This window comes from Musca domestica, unplaced genomic scaffold, assembly GCF_030504385.1.
Source record: "Musca domestica strain aabys unplaced genomic scaffold, Musca_domestica.polishedcontigs.V.1.1 9, whole genome shotgun sequence".
NCBI classification, from domain to species: Eukaryota; Metazoa; Arthropoda; class Insecta; order Diptera; family Muscidae; genus Musca; species Musca domestica.
The window spans coordinates 15,830,316-15,857,746 of NW_026712435.1; the positions used below are offsets into that span (position 1 = coordinate 15,830,316).

Sequence of the window (27,431 nt, forward strand, 5' to 3'; positions counted from 1 at the left end):
TGAGCTAGTCTCTAGTGACCCATACATGGAATGTATGGGGGTAGCAGTCAAGTGTGGAACTGCCGAGGTAGAGGTGCTTAATGTGTATATCCCGCCGATTAATAGCTGTGAACCACGTTATTTGCCTGATATTAGCCCATTATTGGTAGGCAATAACCGCCTGGTACTAGGGGATTTTAATGCCCACCATGAGTTGTGGCATTCCGTCCTAGGTAATGACCAGAGGGGATCAGCGCTGGCAGAGCAGATTGACTGCTCCACATTCTGCACGGTTAACGAGGATGCCCCCACCCGAATAAGAGGAGAGTGTCACAGTTCGCCAGACTTAACCATAGTGTCACCCGGTCTGATAAATGACGTGACTTGGCAACCCGTCATTTCTCTTGGCTCAGACCATCTCCCGATAATCGTCTCCATAAGCAGGTCGCCCGATTTCATAACCTCTGAACGCCGCACTTTCCTTAACCATGGGAAAGCTCACTGGCCAGAGTTCAGAGAATTCACCAACCGCCGCTTCAGAGAACTGCCCAACCCTTCTGATGTTCGGGTAGCAGAAAGGATTTTCCGAAACATCATCAGAGCTGCAGCCGCTCGCTATATACCTGCTGGTCGAATACCCGAGATAAGACCAAATTTCCCAGCAGAGGCAGCGGGATTAGCAAACGAGCGTGATGATCTCCGTCGTACCAACCCTACTGATCCTAGAATCAGTGATTTGACAGTGGAAGTCAACCGGTTGGTACAGGAGCATAAGAGGAAAAAGTGGCTAGACCATCTGAAGTGCTGCAACATTGGAACCGATATGAGTAAGCTGTGGGTAACGGTTAAGTCGCTCTCGAACCCTGGAAAAAAGGATGATAGGACCTCAGTCACTTTTAACGACGTAACGGTGACTGATCCGAAGAGGTGCGCGGAATATTTTAACCGACAATTTGTCGAGCACCCCGAGAGTGATAGGGCGAAGCGAAGAGTACTACGTCGTATCAGATCTCTTCCCGCCGAGGAGGAACCACCACAGTTTACGATGGGTGATGTTGCAAATGTCATCCGTAACGCTAAGTCATCCAAAGCGTTGGGCCCGGACGGAATCTCAATGGTAATGTTGAAGCAGCTGGATACGCCGGGAGTCGAGTACTTAACGAAAGTTCTCAATTTGTCGCTAGCCACCCACATAGTGCCCGAAACCTGGAAAATGGGCCGGGTGGTCCCGCTACTGAAGCCAGGCAAGGATGCCAGTAAAGGCGAATCGTACAGGCCGATTTCGCTCTTGTCGCCAGTAGCAAAGACTCTTGAGGCTTTACTCCTCCCCAGCATTAGAGGAAGCTATGCAGTTGCCAACCACCAGCACGGATTCCGTCCACAACATAGTACCACAACAGCATTACACGCCATTTCCACACATATTAGTAGAGGACTAAACCAGAACAGGCCGTGTGACAGAACAGTGTTGGTAGCCCTTGACCTATCAAAGGCATTTGATACGGTCAATCATGCCACACTGTTTGAGGACGTACAGAGAACTACCCTCCGGCCAAGTTTGAAACGTTGGATAATCAACTATATGTGTGGACGCCAGTCGTACGTGGAATTCCGGAACAAGAAGTCCAAAGCCCGTAGAGTGAAACAGGGAGTTCCTCAAGGTGGGGTGATATCTCCGGAACTGTTTAACCTGTACCTTTCCGGAATTCCTCGCCCTCCAGACGGCATTGAGATCGTAACGTATGCGGATGATTGTACGATCATGGCGTCGGGTCCAGTGGTCGATGACATATGCGAAAGGTTGAACCCCTATCTCGCGGAGCTTGCCGCATACTTCCACGCGAGGAATATGAAAATATCCGCCACGAAATCAACGGCCACACTCTTTACCACACGGTCTGCGGAGATGAGAACACAGCTGAATGTTCAGGTCGAGGGGAATTTAATACCGACCACGAACTACCCCAAGATTCTTGGGGTAACGTTCGACAGCATGTTCAAGTCGTCCGCGCAACCACAGCTATCTGCGACAAGATGAAAAGTAGGAACAAGGTCCTCAAGGCGCTAGCCGGCAGCTCTTGGGTGCGGACAAAGAAACCTTGTTGACCTCTTATAACGCGATAGGTCGGTCTGTGGTCAACTATGCGGCTCCAGTGTGGTCTGCGAATACTAGTGCTACGCAGTGGAAGAATATCCAGACCTGCCAGAACGCTGCCCTGAGAACTGCGACAGGGTGCCTCCTCATGACACCAGTGGACCATCTACATGAGGAGGCGAAAGTCCTTCCCTTACGTCAGCATAATCATATGCTTTCGTTGCAGTACCTGCTTGGGTGTTACCGTGAGAGCCATCCCAACCATCATATGGTGGATAACTCTCCCCCACCCAGGCGTGTCAGGAAGGACATACATGATCTAGAGAGGGAGGTCCAGCGCTACAAGAGAGAGCCTCTAGATCAAGAAGCCTATCAGGCAGGTCTGAGTGGCATTCACACCGATGCAGTCGCGGATGCTATTAGCAGTTATAAAGTGAATGCCGTCCTCGGAGTCCACCCCCCATCCATTGCAGCCGAAGAACGTCAGCTGCCTAGACAAACCAGGGTAGTTTTGGCGCAATTACGTTCAGGATGGTGTAGTCGCCTCAATTCGTATTGGGCACGAATTGATGAAGATGTGCGTGACGCCTGCCCGGCGTGTGATACAGGCCCGCACAATACGCTACACCTTTTTAATTGCTCAGCCAAACCTACCCAACTCACTCCAGAGGATCTCTGGCTACAGCCCGTTAAAGTAGCCGAATTTCTAAACCTGGAGCTGGAACCAGATTAGCAGAACACAAACACACACATATACTACTGCTACAACAACAACAACAACAACAGATGTATGCACCCAGCCACGAGTTATGATTATTCTAACTTTTGTCCCTTTATGGGGGAGGTTCCGAAGCAGTAGGCCTAAGTCAAAGTGCCATATTTGGACTATATCATCTACTTCCTATACGTTATATGATTTATGTGCAAATTTTTGGAAAGTGGGGAAATATGCGTGAGGTAGATATAGCGGATCGAAATATTCCACTTAATCTAATACAAATTAAAAAAATTGGTACGTGCAAAATTTAAATGAAATCGAACATGTATGTCCAATTTAAAACGAAATTATAAATTCTGATTAATATTATATCAGATTTCTGGCTTATGGACATATTTAGATATTTAGAAGTTGTATAGAAACGTCGACTTGTTTCGCAATTACGACGGATATATGTATTAGAAATTGTGATCCTTTTGCCGTTGAGGTACCAAAAGGGTTGGCAGATATCTATCATTTTCACAACAGATTCTGCGTTAGCAAAAATGTTTGGATGCGTGAAATTTGACGAGAGTTGGATGCTTATTTCGATTTTTATGAGCGTTTTGTTGTTCATAATTTTGAACTCTTTGTGGAGGAAGTACCAGAAAGAGTGCACCGATATATCCCATTTTCACAACAGATCTTGTGTTAGTAAAAATAATGATGAGAATCGGATTTTTATTTCGGATATTACGATTTTTTTGGTTATTCAAAATTTAGACCCTTTGTGGGACAGGTACCAGAAGAAATGATTCAATTTCTATCATCTTTATAACAAATCTTGTGTGGATAAAAATATTTAGATTTACCAAGTATGACTGGAATCGGATGTTAATTTCGCGTTTTAGGATATTCAAAATTTCGACTCATTGTGGGGTCAATGGCTGGCTGGTGCGCACGATAACTCTCGAAGGGATTATCCGTTTTGGTTCAAACTTGGTACATCGTAATATCTTTGTCAAGCTTAGATCGAGTTCGCTGATGGGCAATATCGGTCCACTCCTTCTCTTATAAAATGTGATGTGTGATTACAACTCTTATAAAATGTGAAGTAAAATTTTCTTCTTCAAATTTCACATATACCAATAATTTTATTAACCCAAGGTCTGGTGTGAAGATGGGATATATCGGTCCTCCGTTTCTGGTACCTCCCCCACCAAGGCTCAAAATTTTTAATAACAATAAAGCTCATAAAACGGGAAATTAACATTTGATTCTATTTAGACTTGGCAGATCTCAATATTTCTGTCAACACAACATCTGTTATAAAGATGGTAGAGATCGGACCATTTCTTCTGATACCTCCCCCACATAGAGTTCAAGATTTTGAGAAAACAAACGCTCAAAGTAAGCCAAATAAGCATTCAACTCTCTTCAGATTTCACACATACAAACATTTATGCTAACACAAGATCTGTTGTGAAGATGATATATAGCTGCGAACCGTTTCTGGTACCTCACTCACAAAGGGTCACAATTTTCAATACTTTTATCTGTCATCACTTACGAAACAAGTCAGTAATTCTTTTTAAATTTGCTATATCTAAATATTTCTCTCGATCAGAAACTTGGGATGAATATGGATTTTATGATGAAGTTACCAGTCATAGACCAAACCTGGCACGTCGCAATATTTATATCGTATTTATTTAGGTCCGATATGTAATGGACAATATTGCCCCCTTTCTTCAAACCCCACTCCATAGAGGATCATGCGTTTGAATAATCCTAACAGAAGTCAAAATATATTTAAATAATCGAACATTGGCTGAGGGTATATGTCTGTCGGCAGAACCGACTGATACTTTTTAAATTGTTTTTAAATCCATTACATACACGGAAATCAGGGATGGAAGCCTGTTTTTATTCAGTGAAATTTGACAAGGTAAATTCAGAAAATGATGAGATGGACAGTCTTGTGTGAAATAACTTTAACTTCTTAAATTTACCATGGTTCCAATGCGAAATGCGGAAACTTTTGCGACTTTGGAGTGTATAGCAGTACTAATGCTGTACCCAGTGATGCTTTCCCTTAGTATGTAGATTCCGCAACGGTTTCAATATAAATTCGATCGGATTAAATTTTATATGTAAACGTGCTATTATTTAAACAAATATATTTTATTTTAAAGATCAATTATCATTACACATTTTCGAATTATCTTTGTTATATTCAATTTTCGCACATAGTCCAAACATTATCAGAGATTGCTTATTTAAAATATTAAAGTTAATTTGAAAGTTAATGCTTTGTAACACTTCTTAATTGAGAGCTGAACTGCTAGCCGTTATTATTGTACTTGCCGTCGATGTCATTAAGGTTGTCAATGCTGTGGAGTAGTCATTAACGTCTTCTGATGAATTATCGGCTCCATTTGATATTTGAGATGGATCGTTGGTACCGTGACTGCTAGCAGCATCCTTTGCCTGCTGAGCAGCCAAATTGAATTGTATTAATATTATCAAATAGCTGGTAATACCGCCGGCAACCTGTAAAGAAATGTACAACACACGTGGCTTAGTTGTAAATCATAGCTGATAATCAAGGTGTTCTACAGCACCAGGCTAATTACTCTTAGTTTATGTTGTAAAAATATTAAATAATTTGTTATTATACCCTCCACCATAGTATGGATGGTATATTAAGTTTGTCATTCCGTTTGCACCACTTCGAAATATACATTTTAGACCCCACAAAGTACAGGGTGAGATAAAAAACTACAACAAAGTCAAACGCCATAATTTTTAAATTTTTTAATTATATTGAATGAAAGGAAAACATGTCGGAAATAGCATCAAGTTTTAGAATAAGTTTAGATTTGTTCGAACTGGTCACGAATTATGGCCTTCAAAAGGCCAATGAAACCATTACACGCTGCCCGAATGTTGCTCTGCGGTATTTTGGCCCATTCCCGGCGTAGCGCTTGCTTGAAGTGATCAACACTTTAGTATTTTTTAGTGCCAACCTTGCTGTCCAAAATACTCCAGACACAATAGTCCAACGGATTGGTATCCTGGTGATTTTGGTGGCCATTGTGCGCTGTATATAAAGCGAAGAACCTGATTTTGTAATAATTATTGGATGGCGCGTGCTGATTGCGATGGTGCTGTGTCCTGTTGGAATGTACAAGGTCTGCGGCCAAAATTTTTGCGTGCCCAAGCCTTTAATACGCACTCCAAAATATTTTCGCGATAATATTCGGCATTTATTCTGATACCACGGTCGATTAATATGAGCAGAGAGCAACCATCGGCTGTTATGGGGGCCCATGGCCGGCGCTTGATTTCTGGTGACCAACCGAAGCTGCACATTTTCATCTGAACTCTTTGGCAAGTAAACACGATCATTTTGTTTTTATTTACAAACTGCTGGACTACGAATGTGTTCTCATTCAAATCAAATCAAATCAAATTCGGCAGTTCATAACTTTCGGCCAAGCGAAGCAACTATATAGCTCTTTTGAGTCTATTTTCTTCCGGCTGCGGTGTAAGTTCATGCACTTTTTAAAATTTCAATGGCTTTACCCCGAGCTAATTTTTCAATATTTGCCGAATGGAATATTGCAATATGTTCAGCTCACGAGCCATTTTTCTACCACTGCGAAGCGGGTTTCGATCAAGTCGCATCTTTACCTTTCAAACTATTTCTGCTGACGTTGCCGTTTTCTTCCGATCATTTTGTTTGTTTACAAACTGCAGAGTTGGCAATAATTTGTTGGGAGTAAAAACGGACGAGGATGTATATGAGAGCTGTGTCCAAATTTGAACCGATTACCACTAATTATGTCCTTGGACCAAACAAATTAACTATGCAGTCATTTCTAAGCCACTCGTCCTACAGCTTTATTCCAGTGACAGCTCATTACATTGTTTACAAGAGTACAAAAGCATTTTGGTGAGAATTTTCCGGAAAAAAAGTTATTCGTGATGGAATTCAAGCGAGATAGTGTGATCATCACAAATGGCTATCGTTAGAGCACTCCAGCATTTAAATGTGAATAAATATTTTGTGTCTCGTATCAATCGATCGTTACCGTGATACTGGTAGCGTTGCCCGTCGTCAAGGAAGTGGACGAAAGAAAACAGCAACATCAACATAAATGGTTCGAAAAAATTGAAAAATGAGCAAATGAGTAGCGGAACAACATTTGTAGGTCCATTTTTTGCCACATTTTTTGATTTTTGTCACATTTTCCGAAATCTTTTCAAAATTGACATTTAAGAGTCACAGTAGAATATGTTGTAGCAAATGTTGCCTATATAGGTTCCCGTTTTGGTATGGCCCCCATATAACAGTTTCACCCACATTATGTTTTTTTTAAAAAGTTTAACTGCATTATTCAAAACGCTCTTACTCGTATTTGTAGTTTAAAGTGGAACACGCTTGAATTCAGATACTTTTATATAAAAATGTTTTCTTTACCCAATGGTGGAGGGTATTAGAAGTTCGGACTTAATGCATTTTTTACTTATTTTTCCTTAAACCATTATCTCAATATACATAGCTTCTATAATTTAATAAAACTTTGTGAACCTTAAATATTATGAGTTTTGCCTTGTTAAGGCGAAGATCATATGTTTTATGATTTAAGTGTTTGTTTTCTCTTTCGATACGAGCTTAATGATCTGAAATTTGGAGTGAAAAGGAAAGCCAGATAGACACTATCACACACTCACCACTATGCGACGCGTTTCGCCGTTGGTTAAGCGGCTCATCAGGCATATTTGATGTGGATGATGGCTTACAAGGGCCGTTCTCTGGAAAGTAATATATATTTCGAACTTATTGCAAATTAGCATATGCGAATTATACACTAGAAACTCTCCAGGTTCGACTCAAGTTCTATTGGCAGATCTTTTTCACAGCAACGTTTTGTTTTTGTAGTGATGGATTTTTTGTCCACAACAACTACATTGCTTCCAATGCATACACTTGTTTTAGTGCTGCTTTAGGAAGACGGGTTAATGGCTCTGAACGTAGAGACGGCAACTTCTAGTTGGCTGCACACAGAGGTCCGCGGTTCAAATCCCACAGCCAGGCTCGGCTGAATTTTTGAGTTTTGCCTTGTTAAGGCGAAGATCATATGTTTTATGATTTAAGTGTTTGTTTTCTCTTTCGAGACGAGCTTAATGATCTGAAATTTGCACCAACGGCGAAACCCGTCGCATAGTGGTGAGTGTGTGATAGTGTCTATCTGGCTTTCCTTTTCACTGCAAATTTCAGATCATTAAGCTCGTCTCGAAAGAGAAAACAAACACTTAAATCTTAAATATTATATATTATAAGCGACTGTCCGGAGAGAATTTGCTAACTTTCAGTAAAGAACACAATTTTTGTCTCCAATTGACCTTTTTTGTAGAGCTTCAGTAGCAATTTCCAACAAGTGTTAGAATATGTTGGGGCAATTGAAAAATGCTAAACTTGGAGAAATGTGTCCGACTTTATATTAGGCCAGTTTAATTGTAGGGCGTACTGGTAATTTTCTACAAAAAACTATACAATAATTTAAATTTTTGCATAACTGCTTCCAGATCATTGTGACCGCTTAATACGACAAATTATTTGTTTTAATTTTGAATTTACAAACGTTACAGGTCTGTAAACTTTGTGATCCGATTAAAACGAATTTCATTGTTTGCTTCTTACCCCATATAAAGTCTCCATATCCAATGAGAAGAATCCACAGGCTGTAAAGTCTACCGAATGATTGAGAAGCTTTAACGACAAATGATTGATCTGAAATTAAATTGCGTAGCGAAAATGAGTAAATATGAAATGTATGTTAAATATGCGAAATCTTGAAATACACCGAAGTTGTTTACATATGCTTTGAGATAATGTAAAGACCCTAAATTTTTATACCCTCCACCGTACTATGGAGGGTATATTATCATTTCCATTCCGCTTGTAACTCCTCTAAATACTCAGATCATCTATACAGGGTGAGATAAAAAAACTGCAACAAATTCAAACGCCATATTTTTTAATTTTTTAAAAAAATTTGTATTGAATGAAAGCAAAAAATGTCTGAATAGCATCAAATTTTAGAATTAATTTAGATTTGTTCGAATTGGTCACCTTTGGCACGAATTATGACCTTCAAACGGCCAATGAAACCGTCATCGTCGCCAAAATACCGCAGAACAACATTCGGGCAACGTGTGTTGTTCTGCGGTATTTTGGCCAATTACAGGCGAAACTCTTGCATGAGGTGATCGACACTTTGGTATTTTTTAGTGCCAACCTTGCTTTCCAAAATACTACAGACATAATAGTCCAACTGATTACTTTTCGGAGATTTTGATGGCCATTGTGGCCAATGAAGCCCGGAAATTCATTTTGTAACCATTCTTGCGATGGTGCTGAGTCCTGTTGGAATGTCTAAGGTCTGCGGCCAAAATGTTTGCGTGCCCAAGCCTTTAATACACCCTCCAGAATATTTTCGCGATAATATTCGGCATTTATTCTAATGCCACGATCGATTAATACGAGCGGAGAGCAACCGTCGGCTATTATGGCGGCCCACACCATCACCATGACCGGCGCTTGAGTTCTGGCGCCCAACCGATGGTACACATTTCAAGCTGACCTCTTTGGCAAGTAAACACGCTCATTTTGTTTGTTTACAAACTGCTGGACAACCAATGTTTTTTTTTTTTTTTTCATCGGAAAAAATCAAATTCGGCAGTTCACTTGCACTTTTTGGAATTCCAATGGCTTCTACCCCGAGCTCATTTATCAATATTTGCCGAATGGAATATTGCGATATGTTCAGCTCACGAGCCATTTTTCGGCCACTGCGACGTGGGTTTCGATCAAGTCGCTTCTTAACTTTTTCAACCATTTCTGCTGATGTTGCTGTTTTCTGCCGTTCACTTCCTTGACGTCGGGCTACGCTACCAGTATCACGGTAATGAGCGATGGTACGAGACACAATAGATTTATTCTCATTTTAATGCTGGAGTGCTCCAACGATAACCACTTGTGGTTTTCCAGCCAAATATAAGAAATCACCTCATCACGCTTGAATTCCATCACGAAAAATTCTCAACAAAATGCTTTTGTACGCTTGTAAACAATATAATGAGCTGTCACTGGAATAATTTAACAGCTGTCTGGACGAGTGAAATGACAGCAGTCTGAAGTTGGTTGCAGTTTTTTCATCTCACCCTGTATATATTATACCTATTTTGCTATATATCCGATTTCTTGGCTATCAGCATCACTTTAATGGTCAGAAGTAACCTTTTAAGGTATTTGTGATTTGGCTGGGATTTAAAATATTCGCAGTTTTCGTATTTTTTGACATACAAGTTAGGACTTATTTTACCCACTAAATACTGACCGATGATAGTCCAAATTGGTAGGCTTCTGCCTAGCCTGAAACTCTAACTCAATGCATCGATTGCTCTATAATTGTGGCCTCTAGAGAAACATCAAAATCAACATTTTTTCTGTTTTGGTCCATTTGCGATCATCTCCAAAAACAATAGGCTTCTATTCTGACCCCACCTCCATTTTCAATTTCGTGAGGATCGGGCCATAATTGCGTCCTGTAGCCGACTCAGCTCGGCGAGATAGGAAGATCCATATGTCGGGAATAAATATTTCGAGGTGTTACATAATTTTGACCCAATCGAACTTATAATACCCCCAACACATAGTGTTGTAGGGTATAAAAGCTAATTTTTCCCAGCTGGGAAATACATTTGAATGGAGAATGAATGAAAACTTTGGCTAAAATGTGTTTCCGAAGAAGTTTATTTTCCACATGGAAAAAGTTTTACTTGTTTCATAGGGGCAGCTGAATAACAGCTAAATATGTCGGCAGATAACTCACAATTTCATAAAGATTGTTGTCATCGGCAACCACTCCGCACTTGTGTAAGCATATTCCAGTGTGTTTCGATTCCAATGAGGTTCTCCAACTCAAGTAGATTATGTAGACACATTTGCCAGCGGTGTAAAGTAGAAATGTTGCGGTAATCAAAGCATTTTTAGCCGAAAGGAACAAAGACGGAATGGGCTGAAAATAAAATTATAATTTCAATAGGTCTTAACAGATCCGATGCACAAACACCACCCCATTACTTACCTGATCCTGAGTAGCACAGTAGAGGAAATAAAGTTGAGCGGTGAAAATTAAAAATCCATAAGCCATCAACACCAAAATGGAATAACTCCACAGTTCATTTAATTTTTTACCAATTTCGCAGATCTCATCGTGCAGCTGACAGAAATCGTTTAGCTTGTCCTCAACTCGGCTCACATTAGACAGTTCACTCTCGTAGTGAATGTTTATGGCCGATTTGGTGGGTTGTTTCTTAATCGATTGAAATTGATTAAAGTTATTCATCGAATTGGCCACCGTAATTACCGGTTTTACACGATTCTTGCCAAGTTTTCCCGCAAGACCACTACCCCTCAATTCGTTTTGTAAATAGTTCAGTTTCAAACTTTCCTCATGGCCAAGGTCGAACAATATGTCATTAATTACGTTTTTGTTCTTAACCATATTGTTGCTGCCGCTTCTTTTTCGGTGTGCCATCATTGCCTTATATCTCTCATGGACTTGCACCATATCCTCCAAAGCTCGATTTATAACGGCGAAGCGCTGTTGCAGCGCATACAGTGTGGTGGAGAACCATATTTTATCCAACGAATTGTAAAGGGTTGGCAAACAGGAAAATATCCACAACAGAGAATTCCATTTGGTGTGATCCAGCAGAACAATGTAGGCCGCAATCATGATTGTTATTTCGCACACAAACGTCAATGCGATCATGATGCGTATGCGTAGTTCCAGAACAGAATTATTGACCACACAGCCAATTCTATAGAGACGTTCGTCCACTTTGCGTATGCGGTCGTAGATCTCACCCAAGTGTTTTTGGTTCCGTATTGCACTTAGTTGGTCAGTTATCATCATAATCAAGCCAATGTAGGTTAAAAAGATTCCAATGACAAATGTCAGAGTACCTGGAATATAATGAGAGTGCTTATTAACATGTCATTCGAATCAAGGTCAACTCTATAAAGATGATGATTTCCAAAGCAAAAAGAAGCTAGTTTCTTTTATTTAAAATGCAGGGTGGGATGAAAAAACTGCAACCAACTTCAGGCTGCTGTCATTTCAAAGCCACTCGTCCGACAGCTTTTAAAATTATTCCAGTGACAGCTCATTATATTGTTTACAAGCGTACAAAAGCATTTTGGTGAGAGTTTTCCAGAAAAAAAGTTATTCGTGATGGAATTCAAGCGTGATAGGGTGATTTCTTTATATTTGGCTGGAAAACCACAAGTGGCTATCATTAGAGCAATCCAACATTTAAATGTGACTAAATCTTTTGTGTCTCGTACCATCGCTCATTACCGTAATACTGGTTGCGTAGCCCGACGTCAAAGAAGTGGATGGAAGAAAACAGAAACATCAGCAGAAATGGTTCGAAAAGTAAAGAAGCGACTTGATGGAAACCCGCGTCGCAGTGGCCGAAAAATGGCTCGTGAGCTGAACGTATCGCAATATTCCATTCGGCATATATTGAAAAATGGGCTCGGGGTAAAGCCATTGCAATTTCAAAAAGTGCAAGAACTTTCACCGCAACATAAAGAAATTGGACTCAAAAGAGCTAAAGAGTTGCTTCGCTTGGCCGAAAGTGATGAACTGCTGAATATGGTTTTCGTCTATGAGAAAACTTTCGTTCTCCAGCAGTTTGTAAACAAACAAAATGATGGAGTTTACTAGCCAAAGAGTTTAGCTGAAAATGTGCACCTTTGGTGATGGTGTGGGCCGCCATAACAGACGATGGTCGCTCTCCTCTCGTATTAATTGACCGTGGCACCAATATAAATGTCGAATAATATTGCGAAAATATTCTGGAGGATCTATTTAAGCCTTGGGAACGCAAACATTTTGGCCGCAGCTCTTGGACATTCCAACAGGAGTTTGTTGCAGTTTGTATACCCTCCATCATAGTATGGAGGGTATATTAAGTTTGTCATTCCGTTTGTAACACCTCGAAATATACATACGTTTAGACCCCACAAAGTATATATATATATTCTTAATCAGATTAAAATTCTATGTCGATTTAGCAATGTCCATCCGCTTATTCGTCTGTCCGTCTGTGGAAATCTCTCTAGCTTCCGAACGAAATGAAGTCAGTTGATAAAAATGTACTCAAAATTGTATTATGTCTGCAGGACTTTTGGTATTGAAAATGGCCATGTAGGTTCACTTCTTCGTATAGCCCCCATATAACGGTACCCCCGATATTCGGTATTTTGAAGATTTTAGCGACATTATTTACCGAACCAAACCAAATGTTGTGTTCGATAACCTACTTCAGTTCATAAAAGTGCAAAGTCTTAAAAGCGTTAACAGAGGCCTACTAGGGAAAGGGCAAAGAAACACTCATTGCGACCCCAAGGAACACAGGTGGATAAACACCATGCAGCCCCACGGTTGACATCCAATTTGAGTGATATCTAATGGCGAAATCTGCAAGTGGCCAAAATAGTAGATTATGGATTTCCTGCGGAGAAATAACAACAACTGGTTATTTTTGATTTATTTCCTTTACACCAACTAACTTTTTATACCCTCCACCATACATAATATTCTCCATGTATATTAAGTTTGTCATTCTGTTTGTAACTCATCGAAATAATAATTATAGACTGAAATAAAAAACTGCAACAAACTCAAACGCCATAATTTTTACAAATTGTTTTAAATTCTATTAAATGAAAGCAAGTATGTCGAAAATAGCATCAAATTTTAGAATAAGTTTAGATTTGTTCGAATTGGTCACCTTTGGGACGAATTATGGCATTCAAACGGCCAATGAAACCATCACACCCTGCCCGAATGTTGCTCTGCGGTATTTTGGCCCATTCCCGGCGAAGTTCTTGCTTGAGGTGATCGATACTTTAGTATTTTTTAGTTCCGTACACTTCCTTGACGTCGGGCTACGCTACCAGTATCACTGTAACAAGCGATGATACGAGACACAAAAGATTTATTCACATTTAAATGCTGGAGTGGTCTAACGACTGCCACTTGTGGTTTTCCTGCCAATAACTAACGAATAACTTTTCTTCTAGAAAATTCTCTCTAAAATATTTTTGTACGCTTGTTAACAATATAATGAGCCGTCACTGGAATTTTTACAGCTGTCGGACGAGTGACTTAGAAATGACAGCAGTCTGAAGTTGGTTGCAGTTTTTTCATCTCACTCTGTATATTCTTGATCAGCGTAAAATTCTAAGACGAGTTAGCCCTGTCCGTCCGTCTGTTGTAATATCGCTAGATTCAAAACGAATTAAGATAGGAAGCTAAAAATTTGCACAGATCAGATCACAGAAAATTACTTATGCAGGTCCATGTCTTCGTATAGCTTCCATATAAAGTGGTATTTTTCGACGGCAAAACTTAACTGCTTTTTTAATGTTTAAATTCACCCATTGTAATATTTTCCAATTGCAAACATTCACATTTTTTATATCATTCACTTGTATTTTCTGTTACATGTTATATTTTAATATTTCAAATAAAATGATCTTTTCCAATATCCAATACATACTTTGCGATGCCTTCAGCGTGCTATCCTCTTCAGAAAACGAGAATATCAACAAGTTATATAACACAACAATCGCGAGCATTACGAAAATAACAAATAGAACACCAACATTGGATTTTTTCAAATCATGATATCTTTGAAATACTTTCCAATTTTGTGGATAAATTCCCATTACTTTACAGAGTAGAAACAACTCCGAGAAATGTAAGAGGATTGTTTGAACCGTTTGTTGTTGAGACATGTTTGTCCAAAAATCATCCGCGCACTAAACTGCGAACTAGAGAACGTAACAGAACATCTACCAGTTTGGTAAAATATTAGCAACGGTTTTGTATGCATGTGGCTTTATATTAATTTTAATAGAAATGTACCTATCTCTAGCAATTGCACTTTATTTAATTAAAATTGACAATAATGAGCAGGAACGGCCAGTAGCAAACCTGCCAGCCATCAATTAAAGTACAACAAGATTTTATCGGCAAACAAATGTAAGGATATTAATTACATTGACACTCATGATTCGATAATAATTTCTGATACTTGACCCTGATGTAATAATATTTCCACACACACACCCATGTGAGGAGGCATAATTTGGTGACAATTGTATTGAGGGTCATCAATTTTAGGCATAAAATGAATGAGGGTCATCCATTTGATCTTAAAGTTTGTTTCTGCCATGGCATAATTACAGAAGGTAGAATAAAGCTACCCCTTAAATACATTTTATTTTATTTTGTTGTCCTATTCTGTCAAAACATATACACAGTTTGTATGTGTGTATTCTTTTGAATAAAAAAGAAAATAATTTAAAATTATTTCGAATTTAAAGACAACAAATTGCATATTTTCCACGTTAACGGACAACAAACTGTATAATTTTGGGATAAAACAATACTGTCCCCCAATCTTGGATTCAGTTTTGTGGTGAAACCCTTATATTCCATTCATGTTTTGTGGATTATCCGCAATATAAAAATTTTGTGAAAAAAAATTAAATAAACGAAACAGATTGTTGCATTTTTAAAAAGTCTATTTGACATAATAAGACTTCAGTACAGAGTTGCATTTTCCTAGGTTCCTTGAAGTTGTAGCATAGACAAATTAGGTATAGACTAAAAAGTTGTCTCATCTGTTATCTTCGAAAAAAGTGCTTCAATAGATGTCGTTCATGCTGTAAGAGAGGTTCAGTAGACTCACTCAATTCTCTCAAAATACAAAATATTGAATATTTTTATGATTCTTTATTATTTATCAATTAAAAACGAAACAGTGACTTTGTTTACTTTAACATTATCCAAATATGTAGTGAAATATAAAAATATAGGAATTAAATATCAGAAAAATGAGTAAATTGTTTTCGAAGTCGAGTGACTTCACTAGCCCTGAGTGACTTGACTGGCCCAAGATCAACTATAGTGACATCTGCCGGAAGGGGTAAATTTTAAAACTTTTTAGTCTATACCTTAATTTGTCTATGGTTGTAGCTTCAAATATGCCAATAGCAAATGCAATAAGTTTTTATACCCTCAGCTAGTTATATAGCCATATGGCTGTGGACCTCCGATTAGCAATATCGGTCCACTCCCTCGGGTACCTTCCCGCACAAAATATTGAAATTCTCAAAAAATATATTTTCTGCACAGAGGGAGGACCGATAATCCGATTTGCTCCAACTTTGTAAATCCTGATATTTGTCTCAGTTTTCGCCCAGGTGCAAAAATGGATAATATCGCTGCACTCCATCAAGTGCTTCCCCCACAAAAGGTCGAAATTTTCAAAAATATTTATTTTTGTTGTTGCAAAATGGTCAGGCTTTATCCCTTTATTGTTGTTTTTATTAAAACAACGTTTGTTTATTAGTGGAGAACGATGGTAATGTTTACCAGGGGGTAAGGCAGGGAATACCTAGGATTCGGAAAGAGCCACCAATCGTCATCAGTTCCCTTGTTTTTTGTCTGGGATATTCTCCCCAGAAGTTATTTTAAAAATAACTTCTATGACAAAAAACATTTTTTACCCAAGTGACGAGATCGTAAGCTCAATAGAAGAGGAACCAAAGAATTAAATAAAACTAAAATTCTTTTGGAAAGTCTTCTAAATCTTACAACCGCACTTATAAGCCTAGGTATTCCCTGCCTTACCCCCTGGTAAACATTACCATCGTTCTCCACTAATAAACAGACGTTGTTTTAATAAAAACAACTATAAAGGGATAAAGCCTGACCAATTTGCAACAACAAAATACTACGGTATCTCGAACAAACAAGCCACATTGTTCTAATATATTTTTTTTTTTGCACAGAAAGAGGAACAATAAACCGATTTGGCTCCAACTTTACAAATCCTGATATTTGCGTCAGTGCTAACTCCCCCACAAAAGGTCGACATTTTGAATATTGATTGAGCTCCTTAAACGCGAAAGTAACATCCGCTTCCATTCAGTCTTTGCACATCTCAATATTTCTATTAACACAGGACCTGTAATAAAGAAGATGGACATCCGACGTTTCCTTCTGATATCTCTCCCACAAAGAACCAAGGTTTTGAATAACCAAAACGATTATAAAATACGAAATAAGCATCCGGTTCTCTTAAAATTTTACACATGCTATTATTTCTACTAACCCAAGATCTGCATACATCGGTCTACTCCTTCTGGTACCTCCCCCACAAAGAGTCAAAATTTTGAATACCAATGAAGCTCATAAAATGAGAAATTATCATCTGATTTCTATTACACTTAGCACACCTCAATATTCCCATCAACATAAGACCTGCTGTGAAGATGGTAAAGATCGGGCCATTTCTTCTGGTCCTCCCCCACATTGGGTTCAAGATTTTGAAAAATTCGGCAGTTCACCACTTTCGGCCGAGCGAAGCAACTCTTGAGCTCTTTTGAGTCTATTTTCTTTCTGTTGCGGTGTAAGTTCTTGCACTTGTTGAAATTTCAATGGCTTTACCCTGAGCTCATTTTTCAATATTCGCCGAATGGAATATTGCGATATGTTTACTTTTACTTTGATATGTTTTACTTTTCGAACCATTTCTGCTGATGTTGCTGTTTTCTACCGTCCACTTCCTTGACGTCGGGCTACGCTACCAGTATCACGGTAACGAGCGACGGTACGAGACACAAAAGATTTATTCACATTTAAATACTGGAGTGCTCTAACGATAGCCACTTGTGTTTTTCCATCTAAATATAAAGAAATCTCACTTTCACGCTTGAATTCCATCAAGAATAACGTTTTTTCTGGAAAATTCTTAACGAAATGCTTTTGTGCGCTTATAAACAATATAATGATCTGTCATTGGAATAATTTTAACACCTGTCGGACGAGTGGCTTAGAAATGACAGCAGTCTGAAGTTTGTTGCAGTTTTTTCATCTCACCCTGTAGGTCCCCCCTTATTGTGTAGCTCTCATATAACGATATTCAGTATTTTGACAGTTTAAGCCACATTTTCTAAGGTAATTGTCTAATAATGTGACAGAAAATGGGTCCATGTTTATCTGTAGCCCCTATATAACGGTACCTGCTAATATTCGGTATTCTGGCATTCCAGCCACGTTTCCCAATCAAATTGTTTAAAGTTATTTAGTAAGCAAGTCAAATTCGTAAATAAGCAATATCGGTCCACGTTTTCGTATAGCCTCCATATAGCGGTACCTATAAACATTCGGCATTTTGCAAATTTAACAGCCAATTTTAAAATTAAACTCATTTGAATTTTAAATCCCATTAACTTTATGCTAAGGAATTTCTTCAACTTTTGGCAAGGGGGTTTAAAAGTGCGGTCCGACCGAACTATACTACAATAATTTCGATAATTTACGCGTTTGTGTTTGGTAAACTAGCGGCTAAATAAAAGTATTGGCTTTTATTTCACTTCTTTTTTTTTGTATTTAAAAATTAAAGATTTTCGTCGGTAACGGCAAAGGTTTACTTTTGTTATGTTCTATTTACTTCTTAATTCTGCATTAACAATTATAATTGAAACAAGTTTTTATAATTGAAAGAAGTTTTAAACTTATTTTGTATGTTAATATAGATGTCTTATGTTTTTTATTGATGTTGTTAATAAATTACATGTTTAACGAAAATATTGACTATGTAATAAAAGTCCTCTCCAAAATGCAATGAAAAGTCTTAAATTTAGAATTAGAGGTGTGCCCAATAATAACAAATATGAGTTCCAACTACAGACAATGGATGTAGATTGATAACCATGACCCATCAGCCTTTCGTGTCGACCCAAGAAAAACCCCATGCTCCTGAGTTTTATTTAGCGACGTTTGCGTTCATTTTCACGTCTACGTTCCTCCTGAAATAAGAAAAGGAAAACGGATATGAAAATTTGAATATTTACACATATTATAATTTTTATACCCTACAACACTATGTGTTGGGGGTACTATAAGTTTGATTGGGCCAAAAATTATGTAACACCTCGAAATATTGATTTCCCACATAGGAAAGTATATATGGATCTTCCTATCTCGCCGAGTTGAGTCGATCTAGCTATGTATGTCCGTCCGTCTGTCCATGTTAATTTGTAATCACTCTACAGGTCGCAATTATGGCCCGATCGTCATGAAATTTAGAATGGAGGTGAGCTAGGGTCAGAATAGAACCCTATTTCTTTTGGAGATGTTCGCATATTATTTAGGGGTCGAAATGGACCAAAAACTGAAAAATGTCGGATTTTGCAGTAGCTATACAGGTCGCAATTATAGACCAATCGACGCGGATTAGCTAGAGTTTAGGGCGGGGAAGAAGCCTACCAATTTGGGTGGTCATCGGATAATAATTAGCGGGTAAAATAGACCATATCTTTTGTGTTGAAAAAATTCAAAATTTTTCATTAAACCGCGAATCTTTTAAATCCCGGCAAAATCACAAAGCCTTGACAAGGTTACTTCTGATCTTTACATTGATGTTAACATCCAACAAAACGGATATATAGCAAAATATGTGCGATATATATGTCTATCAAAGAAGATATGCTTGAAAGATCTCTTATATGTCGAGAACGGCTGAACTGATTTCGACAGTTCTCATTAATTCAGAATGGCCTCTTGGCAGGAAAGAAACAACGTCTAAAAAATCGCATAAAAATATATCTCTAAAGATGAAAATATTGATTTTGTAAAATTTTCTCATATTTTTTCAATTTTGTCACATTTTTGGCATATTTTCATTTTGAATTAAACATTTGGATATATATACTGATCGCATTTATGGCCCGATCGTAACGAAATTTTACATGGGAATCAGTTGAGGGTCAGAATAGAAGCCTACTCTTTTTGGAGATGATCGCCATATATTTAGGGGTTGAAATGGACCAAAAAAAACTGCAAAATTGTCAAATTGTCAGCAGATTGTAATTATTGCCCGATCCTCGCGCACATTTGAATGGGGGTTACCGGGCATTGCAAAAGCCAAGCAGTTTTGGATGGCCATCCAAAAATATTCAATGTATGAAATAGTTTGACAACTTTTGTAGACAAGATACGAAAATGACCATTCCAGTGACTTTTTGTAGAATTCACAAATACAGGAAAGACGCACTTCTGACTATTTCGTTAACGCTGATTTCGTTGCAGAATATAGTCAAATGTCTGTATCTCATGTAGATGCGTTTCAGTCAAAAACCAATAATAAATGTTAATCTTTTGCCACTTCTGAGAGATTATAGGTCTTTGGGAAATATTGGTTCCAGATCTTGGAAGACCATTTACGTGCAACATCTACCAATAAATTGGAAATGAGCAAATTCGTTTAAGTTGCTATTATTCGAAAATTAGAGAACGAAACCTGATGGTTTTCTTTTATTATTTGACACAATATCTTGTGGAATTCTGTCGAGTATCTCGCCTATATAAGCTGTATCGTTTATTACTTGTTTTATAATCAGATGTTTAATGTTATATTGTTTTCATACTTATAAACTTTATAAAATTCTTATCGGAAACTGACTGTCAAAATTAGTTATTGACAAAAGGAATCATATTAGCTATGTTCCAAAACCTGCAAGAATCTACTATTTTTGCATTATTCCTCGATATCATAAAGGGAAAATCGGTTATCGTAGTAAACATTTTTACATTCTTGCAGTTCTGGAACAGATGAATTGAAATTCATGCTTTAGTAACATATATTAAAAATAATGTTTTTAGCATAAGTTCTAACAGATATTATTTAAAATGCATTTAAAGTCCTTTAAAATAAAAATCCGAACAAAAATAAGTTCAGAAAGGCGTCGGCGAATCACTGCATTTAGAGAATTTAGGTAATAGAAGCAATTGATTGTAGTGGCAATAACCGATTTGTATGGACGCAAAAATGCGATTCCAAAACTGAATCAGTAAATTTTGACCAATGTAAATTGAGAAAAAAACATGTCGCGTTGCGTTGGCTGGAAAACCACAAGTGGCTATCGTTAAGGCACTCCAGCATTTAAATGAGAACAAATCTTTTGTGTCTCGTACCATCGCTCGTTACCGTGATACTGGTAGCGTATCCCGATTTCAAGGGAGTGGACGGAAGTGGACGGAAGAAACCAGCAGAAATGGTTTGAAAAGTAAAGAAGCGACTTGGTCGAAACCCGCGTCGCAGTGGCCAAAAAATGGCTCGTGAGCTGAACATATCGCAATATTCCATTCGGCAAATATTGAAAAATGAGCTCGGGAAAAAGCCATTGAAATTCAAAAAAGTGTAAGAACTTACACCGCAACAGAAAGAAAATAGACTCAGAAGAGCTAAAGAGTTGCTTCCCTTGGCGGAAAGTAGTGAACTGCCGAATTTGATTTTCTCCGAAGAGAAAACATTCGTTGTCCAAACATTCGTTGTAAACAAACAAAATTATCGTGTTTACTTGACAAAAAGGTCAGGTGAAAATGTGCACCTTCGGTTGGCCACAAGAACTCAAGCGCTGGTCATGGTGATGGTGTGGGCCGCCATAACAGCCGATGGTCGCTCTCCGCTCGTATTAATCGACTGTTGATACCAATCCGTTGGACTATTGTGTCTGGAGTATTTTGGAAAGAAAGGTTGGCACTGAAAAATACCAAAGTGTCGATCACCTCAAGCAAGCCAAAATACCGCAGAGCAGCATTCGGGCAGCGTGTGACGGTTTCATTGGCCGTGCCAAAGGTGAACAATTCGAACAAATCTAAACTTATTCTAAAATTTTATGCTATTTCCCACATTTTTGCTTTCATTCAAGAAAATTTAAAAAAAATGTGAAAATTATGTCGTTTGACTTTGTTGCAGTTCTTTTATCTCGCCCTGTAGACATGGTATAAAATAAAATTAAACCATAGCAATATTTGTTTCAATCAATTTCAATTGTACATACCTTTTGTGTCAGAATAATTAGCAAGCGTCTGAACATGCTCAGCACATCAAAGAACAAATCCAATGCATGTTGTACGACATCCCGGTTGCCATAACGAACTTTCTCAACAATATTTTGGGTATCGAAAAGAATGAATCCGGCCATAACAATAACACCAACATAAAGTTGAGCCTATTAAGAACAAGAATAGAATGTTAGTATAAATAAACAGGCAACAACTATTTGAAAGGCTTACCATCTGCACAAACATTGATTTGAAGAAGATATTTAGAATGCTCAATAGTGTCATTGTATTGATCACACTAATCAAAATGCCTCCCAAAAATAGATATTGGCCACGTCCAGCCAAAAGTGCTGCTATGGACAACGATGCAAAGGTTATAAATGTTCCCACCAATGCTGTAACGATAATTGATGGATCAACGCTGACAACATAGCTCAATAGTGGTCCAAGAGTTTGTCCGGAACAGAAACCAAATCCATACAACATAGCAACGCGTGTGTAGTAATTTTTGCCATTGTCACGATAGAAATGTAAACCCAAAACTAAGAACAAAGTACCCAATGCTGCCAGTATTCCCAAGTCGACATAACGTTTCATTTGCAGTATAGAACCGATGGCTGTCACAGCAGATGTTCCACCCAACATCATGTAAACTTTAGCAAGATGTTGCTGGACATAGGGTTCGCTGGAAAGGAAGGAAACAAAATTATTTATGTAGAAATAAAAATATTACAACAATTAATGCGATTTATTTGGATTTCGTATACGGACACCTTTTAACCTGTGTTTATACAAATCTGCGAAGAAAAATCTGAAAACGTTCATTTCTTTATAAGGTTCACCCTAATTGTTCAGTTAAGGCCTCCAGTTAGAAGGATTTACGGCCATAATAAATTAATGACTTTTATACATTCCACCAAACTATAGAGTATTTTAAATTCTGCTTGTAACAGCTCTAAATAGTCGTTGGAAACCCATCAAGTGTATCTATCGATTATCAGCTTAAAGTTTAATATCGATTTAGTCAAATCCGTTTTATTTATTTATTTTTTTTTTTTTTTTTGGGTCACGATTAAGCTAGCACTATTAAAGATAGAGCTTTGAATTTGGCACAGACACTGATTTTATAACTAGGAACTGAATATATATCGGTTCACGTTTAGGTACAGGCCCCATATAACAGAGTTATTAAGTTAAGTTTTTGGTCCTAATGTCCAACTAAGTCAACTGTAATTGAACATTTAAATTTTCCAGAGGGCATTTCAACTCCTTTGAAATAATGGTCAAAATCGGTTTACATTTGGGGAGACCAACTCCTCGTAAAAATTTTCAATGTAGACTTACTTTTTGGTATAGCACTCATGTAACGCTAAATCCAGGTCTACTTTCTGTTATTGCCTCCTATACAGGGTGAGATGAAAAAACTGCAACCAACTTCAGACTGCTGTCATTTCTAGGCCACTCGTCCGACAGCTGTTACAATAATTCCAGTAATAGCTCATTATATTGTTTACAAGCGTACAAAAGCATTTTGGTGAGAAGTTTCCAGAAAAAAGTTATTCGTGATGGAATTCAAACGTGATTTCTTTATATTTTTCTGGACACACACCACAAGTGGCTATCGTTAGAGCACTCCAGCATTTAAATGTGAATAAATCTTTTTTGTCTTGTACCATCGCTCGTTACCGTGATACTGGTAGCGTAGACCGACGTCAAGGAAGTGGACGGAAAAACAGCAATAGAAAACATTCGTTGTCCAACAGTTTGTAATCAAACAAAATGATCGTATTTATTTGCCAAAGAGGTCAGCTGAAAATGTGCACATACGGTTGGTCACCTGAACTCAAGCGCCGGCCATAGTGATGGCGTGAGCCACCATAACAGCGGATGGTCGCCCTCCGCTCGTATGAATCGACCGTGGCATCAGAATAAATGCCGAATATTGTCGTGAAAATATACTGGAGGGTGTATTAAAGCATTGGGCACGCAAACATTTTGGCCGCAAACCTTGGACATTCCAACAGGATTCAGCACCATCGCAGCACGCGTCACCCCAGAATGGTTACAAAATGAGGTTCCTTGCTTCATTTCCAGTGCAAAATGGCCACCAAAATCTCCGGATACCAATCCGTTTGACTATTGTGTCTGGAGTATTTTGGAGAGCAAGGCTGGCACTAAAAAATACCAAAGTGTCGATCACCTCAAGCAAGCGCTTCGCCGGAAATGGCTCAAAATACCGCAAAGCAACATTCGGGCAGCGTGTGACTTTTTTATTGGCCGTTTGAAGGTCATAATTCGTGCGTGCCAAAGGTGGCCAATTTCGGACAAATCTAAACTTATTCTGACATTTGATGCTATTCCGACATTTTTTGCTTTTATTCAATAAAATTTACAAATTATGACGATCGACTTTGTTGCAGCTTTTTTTACCTCGACCTGTATATTTCGGTTCCGAGTTCCCGTCAAATTAGCTATAAATTCATATTTCTGGTTCTTTGTATGTAGATTACGTCCGCTCACAAATATTCCATGTAGGTACAGCATCTAAACAACGGATTGTGGTATGGTCAAGTTTTCGATAAGTGGGGGGTAAAAATGTTCCGTCCGATTGACGTGTTTACTTGTTTTACTAACTCTGTATAATCTTTCTTGTGGGTTCTGGAACGGAGAATATGTCTTCGACATCAAGCCAAAATGAGATCGAATAAACGTCCAAATAGGACAAAAAGTTATGGGACTGGAAAAACTTGAGTAGATCTACGCACTTTTATAATTTGTCACACTGAATCGTATAGGTATTGTATGAATTAATATTCATATTGATCTTGTACATAAAATGTAATAGGTTTGGAGAGGTCAGTAACACAAAGTCCAATGTTCGTACGAAGATTATGCATATTTCAAATACCAAAATAACAATCAAGTACTCGCACATATATGCGTATGCATACATGTATAAATGCACCTGTAAGTACGTACGCACTTACAAATTTCTAAAAATCTTCCTAGACGTCATACTTCTTGTACCAATTAAACCATTGGGTGCCAACCAATGTAGTCCAAACCAAAGAATTTATACGAAAATTTATTTTTCTTTTCCTAAAAATACAATATAGGAAAAGATAATTTACTTACTATTTCTGGTTAAGGCCATTAGTGAATCTTGTAAATTGTTGCTGAAATGCATCCATTTTGGCTATTTTCGAAATACACTTTCCTTTCTTGTATGTCTGGTTGATAAGCACTGAATGTAATTTTTTTTATTTAATTTGACCAAATTGATGTCAGAAATAATTTATTTTATGTATATCCAAAAATTGATTAAAAACACTTGTTTAATATGAGTGCGTTGTTCACAAACGACTTTGGTTAAACACTATTAACAGGTATATTAATGTTAATATATTCAATTGAGGACAGAGAATTCTTTGAATGTGAATTTCTAGATGTTTGTTTTGCTCGAAAAATATATGCAATTGACTTTGGTGGTGGTGAAATTCTAATTAGTAAAGTGGTGGGACACGTCAGTCACAATTTGTTGCAGAGTTGCCAATACCTTTTTGTTTATTTGTTTACATTTTTGTTGGTAAGATAAATCATACTGCGTTCACACAATTCCTTTTTACTATGAAACAGGAATGGCTTACAAAATGTTAGAAGATAAAGTACAACCCATGATAGAAGAATATAGGTCGACGCATCGACACATCTGCTGGGACAATGAATTGTCAAACCAATTTTGAAATTGAAAATGTTGAATGAAAAATTATTTAAATTTGTAAAAATTGTTGAAAAAGCGAATTATAAAACCTAAGAAAGTCTACTTATATTTGAAAGAACATTTAAATTTTTTGGACAAATCAATGTACCCATGCTTTGATGCATCTACCTGTATTCTTCTACCATACTACAACTTAAACAATTATAAGTATCTTTTCTATGTCTATACGTTTGATTGTTTGTTTGTTCGAAATCCGCTTGCTGTTGTTATTTTCATTGTCAAATTTCAAATACAAAGTGGTTAAAATATCAAGGTCGACTAAAAAACCACAATGTCGTCATAAATTTTTACGGACAGATATTCTCTAAAAACGACTTCACGTCGACTGTTTAATCGACAATGATAATAGCAATCTTTCATCGCTATCGACAAAAAACGACAACCGTAATACCGTTATTGTCGCCTTGTATTCATTTTGCGACGACGACAACGATAATAGGGCAAAATTGGCCCAATTACGGTTGTCGTTTCTAGTTGTCGACGTTATGTGTAAGTCGCCCTCGCCGTCGCTTCGATTCAAAAACGGTATTACGGCAAGGCATAGAAGCGACATCGACAGTTTAAAATAAAAGTTGGCAACAACTTAAAAAACTTTGGCAGCACTCCTTTACTATTGACAAAAAGATAAAACTTTGTATTTTGAATTTTAATTTCGTCTCTTTCAGAAAAAATAGAATGAAAACATGTATATCATAAATGCGTTACATATCTTGTCTGACTTCAAGTAAGTATATATTTTATTCAATTTATTTAAAACATGTACTTAATGTGTTTCTTTAGATTATCAAATTATTTCAGAACTAGCAAGGACTGCTTTAAACATGTGCTAAAAGAAATTTCGCCAAAGTTGCAAAGTGGGCGCAGGTCATTGGCTCTTAGGCGTGAAATTAAATTAGCCGGCTTAACTCCACTTTAGTAAAAACTCTTCAATTTTTTTAATTGTTTTCAGTTATAGGTATATTAACCGAATTCCGGGATACTATTTTTTTGACCCAATAATCCGGGTCTAAGACCCACTTTCCCATATATATTATATAATGAAGGGGTTATTTAAGAAGGTTCGGAAGTTATAGTCAAATTATGAATTTTTATAAAACCCCCAAGAAGTCGAAAAAGATCCCATAATGGGGGTCAACAAAATTAATGCCAAATTATAGCTGTCACTCTTACCTTTCCAAAATGCTACAATTTGTGCTAATGCCTTTTCTGGGTCCAGTTCAACCGGCAACGCAAACTAAAGTTTTCTAAATTTAACAGTTGTAAATAGCCGACCTTCGGCCCCATAATGTTGATAGGTATTTTCATAAGCAATATAGGTATAGACTGTAAGTAGATCCGGGTCAAGCCCGGGTCGTGAACCCGGACTTTTGAGTCAAAAATCTGTGGAATTATACTAATAGTATCCCGTAATCAAAATACCTACCTCTGGAAAAAAAATTCGAAGGATTTTTACTAGTAGGCCAGTGTCGGAAATGACTTCAATATTTCCAAATTGTTATAATCGGCCCAATTACGGTTGTCGTTGCTATAGTCGTCGTCGACTTTATGTGCGAGTCGCCCTCGCCGTCGCTTCGATTCAAAAATGGTATTATGGTAAGGCATAGAAGCGACATCGACAGTATAAGATAAAAGTTGGCAACAATTAAATAAAAGTTGGCAACACTCCCTTGTTATTGACAAAAAAAAGATAATTTTGTTTTGTATTTTGAATTCTAATTTCGACTCTTTCGGAAAAATAAAAAATATAGTGAAAAAAATGAAGATTATAAATGCATTACATATCTTAAGTTCAAGTGAGGATGAAAAGAAATGTGTATTAGTAGTGCAGCGGCGAGTGTTAAGACAACCAACAAACATATTTGCATT

General features: G+C 37.7%; 2 protein-coding genes across 2 annotated transcripts; both read right to left on the reverse strand.

Moving 5' to 3' along the window:
* Positions 1-5,020: 5,020 nt before the first annotated feature.
* LOC101894666 (gustatory receptor for bitter taste 66a) lies at positions 5,021-14,821 on the reverse strand. Its single transcript, XM_005187508.3, has 5 exons — positions 14,421-14,821; positions 10,931-11,814; positions 10,676-10,861; positions 8,482-8,571; positions 5,021-5,324 (listed from the first exon to the last, which is right to left on the reverse strand). The coding sequence occupies exons 1-5, from the start codon at positions 14,656-14,658 to the stop codon at positions 5,097-5,099; spliced, it is 1,626 nt and encodes a 541-aa protein (XP_005187565.1). The 5' UTR covers positions 14,659-14,821; the 3' UTR covers positions 5,021-5,096.
* A 3,629-nt stretch (positions 14,822-18,450) lies between these two features.
* Positions 18,451-25,284, reverse strand: LOC101892807 (bax inhibitor 1). The gene is made up of 4 exons (XM_005187497.4): positions 24,920-25,284; positions 22,016-22,469; positions 21,781-21,951; positions 18,451-18,744 (listed from the first exon to the last, which is right to left on the reverse strand). Exons 1-4 carry the CDS (start codon positions 24,973-24,975, stop codon positions 18,706-18,708), a joined length of 720 nt encoding a protein of 239 aa, XP_005187554.1. The 5' UTR covers positions 24,976-25,284; the 3' UTR covers positions 18,451-18,705.
* Between the last annotated feature and the right edge of the window lie 2,147 nt (positions 25,285-27,431).